The 12398-nt window shown below is 37.0% G+C and overlaps 1 protein-coding gene across 3 annotated transcripts in view; it reads right to left on the bottom strand.

Moving 5' to 3' along the window:
* Window positions 1–841: 841 nt before the first annotated feature.
* LOC307130042 (NLR family CARD domain-containing protein 3-like) overlaps window positions 842–12398 on the bottom strand; it is a 35193-nt gene continuing 23636 nt past the window's right edge. For 2 of the 3 annotated variants that reach the window (XM_079822902.1, XM_079822904.1), the window contains exons 7-9: window positions 4644–4817; window positions 3941–4114; window positions 990–1456 (exon numbers count right to left, since the gene is read on the bottom strand). In XM_079822902.1, the coding sequence (XP_079679028.1) occupies window positions 1438–1456; window positions 3941–4114; window positions 4644–4817 (367 nt within the window). In that variant the 3' untranslated portion in view covers window positions 990–1437. Of the gene's footprint in view, window positions 1457–3940; window positions 4115–4643; window positions 4818–12398 lie in introns of all 3 variants that reach the window. The other variant, XM_079822903.1, reaches the window with a different exon arrangement.

The raw sequence follows: 12398 nt of genomic DNA, 5'->3' as shown, positions 1-12398 counted from the left end.
TCACTAGAAAGATACAAAGCAAACATATACAATTCTGGAATGTATACGGCAAGAAAGGAGAGAAACATTTAGAAATGAAACCGTTAGAATATTCGGTAGATTTTATCCATTTTTGCTTTGTCTTTTTATTCTCTGAAATTTTCTGGGGACCCCTTAGAACCTTCTGGAGGACCCCTGGGGGTCCCCGGACCCCAGTTTGAAAACCCCTGCAATAGAAAACACTGCTCCACTACTCCTGTCTCTAACCATTGCTTAGAAAACAAATTCTCTTACACTGGAAAGACAAAACAAATATCTCTATTACACTGGAATAAATTATTAAGAAACATATAACCTATGAAAGACAAACTGCAATAGCAAAAAAACAATTGGACACATCCACAAAACAATTCACCCCCCCTTTTTTAAATCTAGATAAGTAGATAGTATCCAGGTTTTTTTCAATTATTATAATATATATATTTTTTTCAATTATTATATCTAAAATTACTTAATTATATAATTAGATGCTACAAATGAATTGATGCCCCAATAGTAATAGTAATAGGAATGTCATTGTCTTGTACCAAGGTACTATATAAATATTAGTTTAATACACTTCTACGTATACACTTCTACGCATATATATATATATATATATAGTTATGAACATTTATTAGGTATATATAATTATGAACATTTATTAGATGCACATAAGTAAAAAAAAAAGCGAGCGAGGGTTTGGTTAGTGGGGGCCCCTGGCGGAGGCGTGCTGTTCTACCCCTGGGGATGTGCGTGGATAGACATACAATATAAAAGGAGGTAATCATATTAACATCGATATTGTTGCTGTGTGAGGGACGAGAAATGAGAGATGAATGAGGGGGGGTAAAATTTATAAATTACTAAAAACCCTTTAAAATAACATCTAACTACTCCCTAAAGACATATTCTAATTACAAGATCTTTCTTTTCACTACCTTTTTGTTTGTTTGTTTGTTTTGTTTTTTCTCTCTCCTTCATCTCCCATTATATAACGGTTTGTCTATAATGTTGTTTTTTGTGTTATTTCTCAATATATGTATTGTGTACAATTACTGTATGTATTTTCATGAATTAATAAAAAAATAAAAAAAAATAAAACAGCATTACAATAAAATAAAAAAAATAAAACATAACAAAACCTGCAACCTTTTTGAGTTTATACTGTGCGTTTATACAAATATAATGGTTAATCTGTGAATGAGAAACTGTGATTTGCTGCTGTGAAATAAAAGGTGTTTCACTGCCGCCTCATCAGGTCTGTCAGAGAATCGTTGAAATCTAAATGAAGTCTTAATTTATAACAGTGAAGTACTGTATCTTCAGTCTCAGTTGATTCTGTTGACTGTAAGGATCCACTACAGAGACTCATTCACCATCAGATGATCAGCAGATGATCAGCAGAACATCAGACTGTCATCTGTAACTAGCAGGCCTAAAATAAAACACACACACAGTCACATATGCAGTATGAGACATTACGTCTGTCACATCTTTTCATAAGAAAACTGAGCACTAACTAGATAAGCTTTATTAATTCATTCTCAAACATGATAATATAGCTTCTATCTGATGCTCAAAGTCACTTGAGTGACTATGAGTAGAAGTAGTTGTTCAGCATCGCCCTCTGCTGGACACCATTTTCCATTTAACAACCATACAGGATCACGCAAACCGACAGCCAATCCAAACACAACATTGTTTGGGTGACCATGCACAGAACTGATTAGTTTAGTTTTTGCTCATCATAGAGAGATGGTCCGTGTGTGGTTCTCTCCTAATTCCTCTCAGTTATAATAATAATTTGTTCCATTTATAAAACGCTTTTCTGGATACTCAAAGTGCTTTACATATAGAAGGGGGGAATCTCCTCAACCACCACCAATGTGCAGAATCCACCTGGATGATTCGACGGCAGCCCTATTGTGCCAGAACGGCCACCACACACCAGCTGATTGGTGGAGAACAGACAGAGTGATGAAGCCAATCAGTATAGGGGGATGATTAGGAGGCTATGATGGACAGAGGCCAATAGGCAAATTTGGCCAGGTTGCCGGGGTTACACCCCTACTCTTTTTCCGAAGGACATCCTGGGTTTTTAATGACAGTCAGGACCTCGGTTTAACGTCTCATCCGAAGGACAGGACTCATGGCGTGAACTCACTAAAGACGGACATTGACATAATTTTTTGTATTTGACTGTTTAAGGAAACTTTGGAATGCGCAAGCTCTTTACGAGCTTGTCTGTGTGTTGTTGGAGCGCAAAGAAAATTCTCTCAAAGAGCTCCCCCATCCCATGTATTATGAAATGCTATAAAACCGCTTGCATGTTCAAATTTGCAAGGTTTAAAAAGACACGGGCAAGTGATTTCCGTCAGCTGTCCAGAAACGAACGTCAAAATGTTGAATCGGAACGCGCAGATTGCTTTTATAATGCAGGTGTGACGTCTTTTGAAGCCAGAAGCAATTTGCTTATTTTGAGAGATAGAGATGGGAGACGCACAGTATTGCTGAAATTTCTTCTCACAAGAAAGTTTTCAAATGACTGATTTGATGTGGTAATTTCCCAATTTTTTAAACCCAAAACTTGCAAGAATGTGTAAAATTATGCGCTAAAATCAGATGAAATTGAATCAGAATTGAAACCTGTAAGGTATCAATTTAATATTGATACTTCTATATTAGATTGTGGTACCGTACCAAAGCCAAAATTGTGATATTGAGCCATCCCGAGAAGGTTGTTCTTCTGGAAGGTTCTCCTCTCTCTTCAGAGAAACACTGGAGATCTGTCAGAGTGAGCATCGGGTTCTTGGTCACCTCCCTGACTAAGGCCCTTCTCACCCGATCGCTCACTTTGGCCGGGCAGCAGCTCTAGGAAGAGTCCTGGTGGTTCCAAACTTCTTCATGTACGGATGATGGAGGCCACTGTGCTCACTGTGACCTTCAATGTTGCAGAAATTTTTCTGTACCCTTCCCCAGATCTGAGCCTCCATACAATCCTGTCTCTGAGGCCTACAGACAATTTTTTGGACTTTATGGCTTGGTTTGTGCTCTGACGTGCACTGTTAACTGTGTGACCTTATATAGACAGGTGTGTGCCTTTCCAAATCATGCCCAATCAACTGACTTTACCACAGGTGGATTCCAATCAAGTTGTAGAAACATCTCAAGGATGATCAGTGGAAACGGGATGCACCTGAGCTCAGTTTTAAGTATCATGGTAAAGGTTGTGAATACTTAGGTACATTTTATTTTGAATAAATTTGCAAAGATTTCAAACAAACTACTTTCACGTTGTCATTATAGGGTATTGTTTGCAGAATTGAAGGAAAAAAATTATGAGTTTAATCCATTTTGGAATAATGCTGTAACATAACAAAATGTGGAAAAAGTGAAGCACTTTGAATATTTTCCAGATACACTGTACAAATGAACTCAAAATGACCGTAACAGGGGAGACAGACAAGTGGCGGGAAACTTAACAAAAATGAAACAAATTAAATGTGACAAATGAAAAGCAAACTGAAGGTCCAGGAACGAAACTAAACAGAACGTTAGAAAAAGGCTAATATAGGTTAATATATAAATTTCTTAATTTTGCCCTTATTTTGTCATTCTTAATTAAAAATAAATATTATATGCTTATCCATTTCTGATAATTCCAGGTTGCTATGGGTGTGCAGGCTGTTTACGCATTTAAATCGCGGCCACAAGAAAAAAACACATAATTCCCTCAACATAGGAACTTGAGACCAGTTTATATGTCACGGCCACTACAAAACTAAGTGAACCGAACATGTCCCCTTCTCAGTCACCGTAGTTACTGAACCTGGAACAATTTCCTTTTATTTCTAGTGAATAACAGCCATTAGAACTTTAAATGAAAATATAAATGATGAAAATTGTTAAAAACTATTACCAGAGTTTCTCCAGTTTATAACGTGGATCCTCCTTCAGATCAGAGAGCAGCTTCACTCCTCTGTCTCCTAGTTTATTCCCAGACAGATTCAGTTTGCTTAGGTGTGAGGGGTTTGATCTCAGAGCTGAAGCCAGAGTAGCACAACCTTCATCTGTGACACCACAATAAATCAACCTGTAGAGAAGAAGGACACACATTAAGTCTATCTCCAAAGCTAAACATGACCACTTAAACAGTAAATAACATAAAGCTGTCAATATGAAATACATACACATTAGTTCACATTGTTAAAATACATCAGTTAGGATTAAGGGACAGAATATACAGTTTGAACAGTATAAAAATCACATTTTAGGGTGAAAACATTTTAAACTCTAGACATTTTGAGGCAATGTTCATGCTTTAGCAAGGGTGGTTCTGTTTGCACAAGAATTACAAGGTTAGTTGATTTAAAAAAACAAAACTATTCACTGTAACCTGCATCGGTTGTCTGGATTGTAGTTTGTTTGGTTATTTAACAGTTAGTTTTACATTCTAATAATATATTTAGATCTAAATTTTCCTTTTCGGGTAGACTCCTCATCCCTGCCTTCTACCGCCGGCAGGACTGCCGGATGGGGCTAACACTAAAGGATATATTGTATGTACTATTTACATATGAATCCTTATTCACTACAAGTCTTTATGGTAGAGATAATCTTACCACAGTCTCTCCATTTTACAGTGAGGATTCTCCAGTATAGCAGAGAGCAGCTTCACTCCTGAGTCTCCTATATTATTCCCAGACAGATCCAGTTGTCTCAGGTATGAGGGGTTTGATCTCAGAGCTGAAGCCAGAGCAGCACAACCTTCATCTGTGACATCACAATCCCACAACCTGTAGAGAACAATGACACACTCTTCAAACTCTCAAAAAAGATCAACAAGGACTCTCATGATCACATTCAAACTAACAGTTTGATGTTAATGTGAGAGACAATGAGAAACAAATTAATACTTTTGAAGATTAATAAAATCAGATTTCAGTGGGAGTTCACATCAGCCAAAGCAACAGATTTGAGCTGCATTTTATTTATATTCAGCTAATTTCAAGATCAAAGACTGCAGAAGGAGAGAGAGCGGAATCAGCACTGGTTAGATCATTTAGTTTATACTTTTAATGAAGATGATTGAAACTGAAAGTAAGTATTAGACACTCAATTCCATTTGCGTTAATTTGTGCGTTGGCTTGAAGAGATTCTCAGCTATTAATCAGCAGCAATGTGTGTTGCAGTAGCGCTGACATATCTGGCCAAATTCTTAATGTTTCTTTCAAGGGACAGAGACTTGTGTTCTTATGATACATGATGTATTTAGCTGGTGGTGGTCTGAGGATTGCTTTTCATATCATTGTCTTCTCATGTTTGAAATGCTCCTTCTAATTCAATGCATATTTAAGGTCATTAACCCTTAAAGACCTAGAACATTTTTGGGGCCCCTGACTTGCCTCTAATTTTCTTTGATTTTCTCACCCATTCTAGCAGTTAGCATCAAGTTTCATATATAATTTTAAACAAGAGAACATGAAGTTTCCATCTAGCTAATTTGAAGTCCCAATTTTACATTTATTTAGTCTGAGAATGGATTAAATTAATACACTTTTAAGAAAAACGGCAGCAAAAATGTGGTATTTTTACTGTGAACTGATTTTTTTTTCCTTTAGAAAGTTCGACTTGGTTGTTTTAGACTTCCAGATTAAATGTTGTCTACATGTAACAATCCCTCAGCAAGTTATAGCCATTTATTATAATATTATTCTAGGCGTTTTTGAGTGAAAACAGGTGTATTTTATTTACTGACAATGTAGAAGTGTCCAAAAAAGTTGAGGGAGTAAAATAAATAGAAAGATTGTTATATAATAACAGAACACTGAAACAGTGTAAAACACAAACTACATACAAATAAAGAAATATACTGACTTTTGTGTGCTGTGCTATGTGAAAGAGTGCTCTGCATGCGTTTATTTCAGTATTTTTTCATGCACGCAAATACACACCCACTTTCATGTTGTGTCAGAGAAATGTGATTGGTGGTTCAAAAGAACAAACAATATGTTTATTGGTTGAGTTGATGACAGTTTCAACGAATCTGGCCATGAGGGGGGGTGGGACTAATGATCAACAATCGTTTCTGTTTGGCTCAGGGGAACAACCCACATGCATTTCCTTGATGAATCAATGCTGCAGATTACAGCATACAGATTGGATTATGAAGTTATTAAACATTTTAGAACGATAGTTATTTGTAGCCGTGGGCGGCTGTCTAGGTCTTTAAGGGTTAAAGAGCATGAAGTTGTTTATCAAGTCAAGTTGAGCTTTATTGTCATTCTGCTACATATAGTGACATACAGTCGAATTGTCGTGCCTCACAGGACCACGGTGGTACATAAATACAGACAGTAAAAACCTATACACAACTAACCTACTGAGAGAGTCAGACTATAAATATACTATATATAATATAAATTCCATAGCTCCACTATATGTATGAGGTCATATGGGGGCTTATATTCAGTGGTTAGTAGGGGTGTAACGGTACACGTATTCGTACCGAATTGTTTCGGTACAGGGCTTTCGGTTCGGTGCATGCGTATACCGAATGGTTTCCGAATCCAATCTTTAACAGTTAACAGACTGTACACACTTCCAATCCGAGTTCCCACCAGAACATATTATGTATTCAGTCCATTTTATCATGAAATTCAAACAATAAATGCTGTTTTGATGCTCTTTAATGTGGCGTGACTGATCACAGTTCAAGCAGCCGCGCGAGCGCGATCGATCATCTCTTCCTAAAGATTCATAAACATGAAAGAACATTCGAAGGTATGTTGAGGATACATTACAACTTACTGTCACATATTATATGTGGTGTAATCGCTCAATCAGTGTTTCAACGGCGGAAAGATGTCAATATAACTGCTTGTAAACTAAACAATGTCATGTAACGTTAGCATCACATTTACCTAGGGCAGTTATTCAGTGTCCACAGAATTTTATTCACTAGAGAAATCAACTCTTTCTCTAAATATATGTACTATATTAGCCTATATATTCATTATATTAGCCTATATTCTACTTAACCTGTTAGTGATGTCTTGATTATTTCATGTATGTTTAAATAAACCTGTCATGAAAATGACAGACACTATGTAGGCTATAAATTATTATATTATATATATAATTGGAGAAAAAACTATTTTACGATTCAATTTAGAAGTTATTGCAAAAACTGCCTTATGTGAAGTTTACATGTTTGCGAACTATGTTATTTGAGTGTTGATTATTATACCTAAAAATAAATAGCAACTGAATTTAGGCTAATAGTTTGGACTCTGTTGTTAACCTTTAATATTAATGTGCAAGTAAGGGCTCCCTATATAGTTTACAGCAATATCTTCAATAAACTTTTAGTTATAATTTAATTAATTTAAGAACAGACACTCCCCCCCCCCAGTAAACCACCGTTTAATAAAAATAAATAAAAAGCTATTTTGTAAAACTGCTGTACCGAACCTGTACCGAACGGTGACTTCAAAACCGAGGTACGTACCGAACCGTCAGTTTTGTGTACCGTTACACCCCTAGTGGTTAGAGAGAATTCATATTTAGTTTCTTTTCACTCAGCATTAATTTCATAAATTTGTAATAAATTACTCTTTATTATATGAGGACACTGGTATCTTCTTCGGCTTCAAGATATGTTACAGGTCTACCAAAGAAAGCCCAGAAGTTTGGGAATACAATCGTGGGTAATTCTCTTAAAATTTGGCATGATGTCTGCAATTTTATGGGAAGCTCTGTTTTTTTTTAAAGTTTACAATTGAATCCCCAATTTGGTATAATCATTACTTGCTATCTGGTAACAAACCTTTTGTTTTTAAGTCAACGGTCTGATCAAGGTGTACATGTTCTGGGTGATATATTTAACAATCAAGACTTAAGGTCCTTTCAAGATCTGAAAGAGTGCTGTAATCTTCCTGGTCATTCCTATCTTTTTTTTATTGAAGCACAATGCGTGCATATGGAACTGTAACCTGGACTGTTATCCTCTGATTTTTTTTCAGGCACGTGGAGCAATGTCATATATCTACAACAGATTACTCAAAACACTGCTGTGGCACATTCCCTATTACCACTATATGGGTACCACCATATTCTTTTTTGCACTTTTGTTTCGGCCATCGTCCTTTCAGCCATCACAGGACTTTCTAAAATGCTTAACATGAAAAACCCTTAACATGCCTTAATGCACTAAAACTGGGGTCACATTAACAACTAGCAGAACACACTTAAAGACTGTTACCATAAACTGGGGCAGATTTGAGTCTTTTACAGTCAGAGAGGCACAAACCTAACGACTGAGTCAGTCCTCTAACACAACACACTTAACGATTAGTGAGTCACGACGGGACATTCTGCCGAACTTAACTGTGCCGGATCAAACCATCAATGTCAACAGACAGTGGCCACTACTTATTTGCTGTGCAAATTGTGCTGACAAAAAAAAAAAAACAGGAAAAAAACCCTGCCAACACTGGTGGTTTTATTTATGAAACGTTGAACATAAAGATTTTTTTTATTCAAGTCTTTAATTTTCTCTTTCACGTTTTCTTTTTGCCATTATCGCCCGAGTAGACACATTTAGTTAACTACAACATTTCTAGTGCTATTTTTTAAACCTATACATCAAGCAATATGTAGACTGTTATTCTCAAATCAGGAATTAAAAACGAATTGGTTCGTTCAGAACAAAAACGCTGGGCTATTTTTTGGTTCCATTTACAGAGTTAACCATTACCGTTTAAGAACGAAATAAAATACTGCTTTATTTATTCCAAAACAGAGGTAATTCAAAATGTAATTTGTATATTTTCATTTGATCAGTCTAAAGTAAATGTTACTATTTACAGTTTTTTTCTGAATGCTTAAACCCTAACCATGATTCTTATAGCACAATTTCTAAAACTATTAAAACTTATAGCAAAACCACTTACTGAGTTTTTTGAGGAAGAGGACGTGGAGGTGAAGAAGTAGGAGGAAGAGGAGGAGGAAGAAGACGTGGAGATGAAGAAGTAGGAGGAAGAGGACGCGGAGGTGAAGAACCGAGAAGGAAAAGACGACAAGGACAATGAGGTGAAGTTAGAGAAAGAGGACAAGGAGGAGCAAGAGGAGGAGGAAGAGGAAGGCAAGGCAAGGCAAGTTTATTTGTATAGCACATTTCATACACAGTGGCAATTCAAAGTGCTTTACACAGAAATGAAGTTAAAATATTCATAAGTAAATAAAATAAAAATATATATAGTATAACAATTATAATAGGAATTAAAAATATATATATATATAAATAAAAAGTATAATTAAAAAAAAAACAGGTTAAATTGAAACACATAATTAAAGTGCAAGCAGTTCGGACAAAGCACAGAGCTCATTCAGTAAATGCATAAGATAAGGTGCAATCAGTCGGACGTACAGTGGCACAGCTCATTCAGTAAATGCACAGCTGAACAGATGTGTTTTTAATCTGGATTTGAAAGTGGCTACTGTTGTAGCACATCTGATCTGTTCAGGAAGCTGGTTCCAGCTACGGCTGGCATAATAGCTAAAATCAGACTCTCCTTGCTTTGAGTGAACCCTTGGTATTTCTAATTGACTTGATCCTGATGATCTGAGTGATCTGTTGGGTTTGTACTTTATCAGCATATCTGCAATGTATTTTGGTCCCAGGCAGGGACGTCACTAGGTTTGGAAGACAGGGGGGGGCTTAGCCCCCAGGGTATTTGTAACTTGCGTTTGCAAAATCTTTGCTACACTTATGAGTTACTAAGCAATGACTTAAATGCTATCTGTCTGCTAATGTAAATGTATGATAAAGTAATAGCATACTATTCCTCTCTATATAAGATAAGTTGTCCACATAATGCTATTTGATTACACAGAACAGCATGTATTCAACCCATTTTTGAGCTAAAATACAAATATACTGCTAAACCTAAATTGAGCTAAACCTATAGGCTACAAATACCACAGTTGTTCAATTTTCACACCCTATACTAAATTTACCCTATACAATAGCCTAATGACATAACATTATTTAATATTTTAATCACAGCTTCTATAGTGTTTTGACATCGACAACCTAAGTGCATTTTACCTCAAACTTGCGACGAGTTAAAGGGTTAGTTCACCCAAAAATGAAAATTCTGTCATTAATTACTCACCCTCATGTCGTTGGACACCCGTAAGACCTCCGTTCATATTCGGAACACAAATGAAGATATTTTAGTTGAAAGCTGATGGCTGAGAAAGGCTTCACACAGGCCTCCATTGGCATTCAGTACATTGACACTTCCAAGATCCATTAAAGGCACTTAAAACGTCGTTACAAAGTCTATCTCACCACAGTGGCTCTACAATAATCATACAATGCGACGACAATAGTTTTTGTGCGCAAAAAAAAATCAAAATAACACCTTTATCCAACTTGTTCTTGTCTTCCGTGTGCGCCTCCACGACGCATGCGCGAGAATATGAGGTAGCGCCGGTGTTCGGGAATCGATGAAATACACACTTAAGCTCCATTTTGAGCACTACGCCGAGACCTAAAGCACGATCAATGTAGAATCCAACAGCTTAGACACGCGCGTCTTCCTCTGCTCGTAAACAAATCGCTTCTGGGTCATATGTCCGAACGCCGGATCTGCGTCATATTCTCGCGCATGCGTCGTGGAGGCATACACGGAAGTCGAGAACAAGTTGGATAAAGGTGTTATTTTGATTTTTTTTTGCGCACAAAAACTATTGTCGTCGCATTGTATGATTATTGTAGAGCCATTGTGGTGAGATAGACTTTGTAACGACGTTTTAAGTGCCTTTCATGGATCTTGGAAGTGTCAATGTACTGAATGCCAATGGAGGCCTGTGTGAAGCCTTTCTCAGCCATCAGCTTTCAACTAAAATATCTTCATTTGTGTTCCGAATATGAACGGAGGTCTTACGGGTGTCCAACGACATGAGGGTGAGTAATTAATGACAGAATTTTCATTTTTGGGTGAACTAACCCTTTAACTTTCTAAAGTAGCAATCGTTTCTCGGTTCGACATTAACACACTGACAAAATTATATTCTGAATTAAAAATATTTTTATCCCACTTTTTAATGTGTGATTGTGTAAAGGTGTTCACGAGATACCAACCTTTCGCGAACTTGCTTTCAACGTCGAAGTCGAACACTCGTTCTCATGAAGACGGCGGTGTGTGTGTGTGTGTGTGTGTGTGTGTGTGCGCGCACGTGTATGCGCGTGTATGTGTGTGTGGCGCGCGTGTATGTGAGAGAGAGAGCTTGAGGGAACGGAAATGCATCTGAACGTTATTTGCTCTATGAAAGACATTGATAAAGACGAAAACTAAGTACATTTAATCTATAATTTTATTTTAGTTTTGCCAAACACACATTAGCTACAGATTTGGTTAGTTATCGTTTTTTTGTAATGCCTCGTTTTTATTTTTATTTCAGTTAACCACAACCCACCTAGTTTTCGTTCATTTTCGTTAACGATTATAACTGTGGTAAGGACGAGACGAGAGGAATCAGTTTCTTGCAATAGCGCTCCGGTCTGGAAAGCTCTGAAAGCTGCCACAGTTCACACCAATGCAACGAGACGCGGTGCATCATAGTATAGCACAACGACTCTTTGTTAGGCTACTTCTGTCCAACTTCCGACTTTTCGGCTATTTTTTGTAGCTGAATATATCATTTGTTGTGTCTAAATATGAATGAGGATACGGTTATTGATTAATCAAATTGTTATTGTTGTTCTTATTATCATTTAGGGGGGCTTAGGAGCATTTTGGGGTAGCTTCAGCCCCCCTAAAATAGGCCTAACGACGTCCCTGGTCCCAGGTCATTGAGTGATTTATATACAAGTTATAGTACTTTAAAATCGATACCTAAATGTAACTGGAAGCCAGTGTAAAGACCTGAGGACTGGTGTGATATGGTCATATTTTCTGGTTCTGCTCAGAATCCTGGCAGCAGCATTCTGTATGAGCTGCAGCTGTCTAATGGTCTTTTTGGGAAGGCCAGTGAGAAGACCATTACAATAGTCCAACCAGCTGGTGATAAAAGAATGAACGAGTTTCTCTAAGTCTTGCCTGGAAACAAAGCATCTAATTCTTGCAATATTTTTCAGATGATAGTAAGCTGATTAAGTTATTGCTTTGACATGACTACTGAAACGCAGGTCTGACTCCAAAATCACACCAAGATTCCTGACTTGATTTTTTGATTTTAGACCTTCAGCCTCAAGATATGCGTTCACCTTGAGTATTTCATCTTTGTTTCCAAATGTAGTGATTTCAGTTTTGTCTTTGTTTAACTGAAGAAAGTTTTGGCACATCCAACTGTTAAGTTCATCAATG

This window comes from Gobio gobio (genome assembly GCF_949357685.1).
Source record: "Gobio gobio genome assembly, chromosome: 8".
NCBI lineage: Eukaryota > Metazoa > Chordata > Actinopteri > Cypriniformes > Gobionidae > Gobio > Gobio gobio.
The sequence above is the reverse complement of the archived record's forward strand: the minus strand, read 5'-3'. Positions and strand labels throughout refer to the sequence as shown.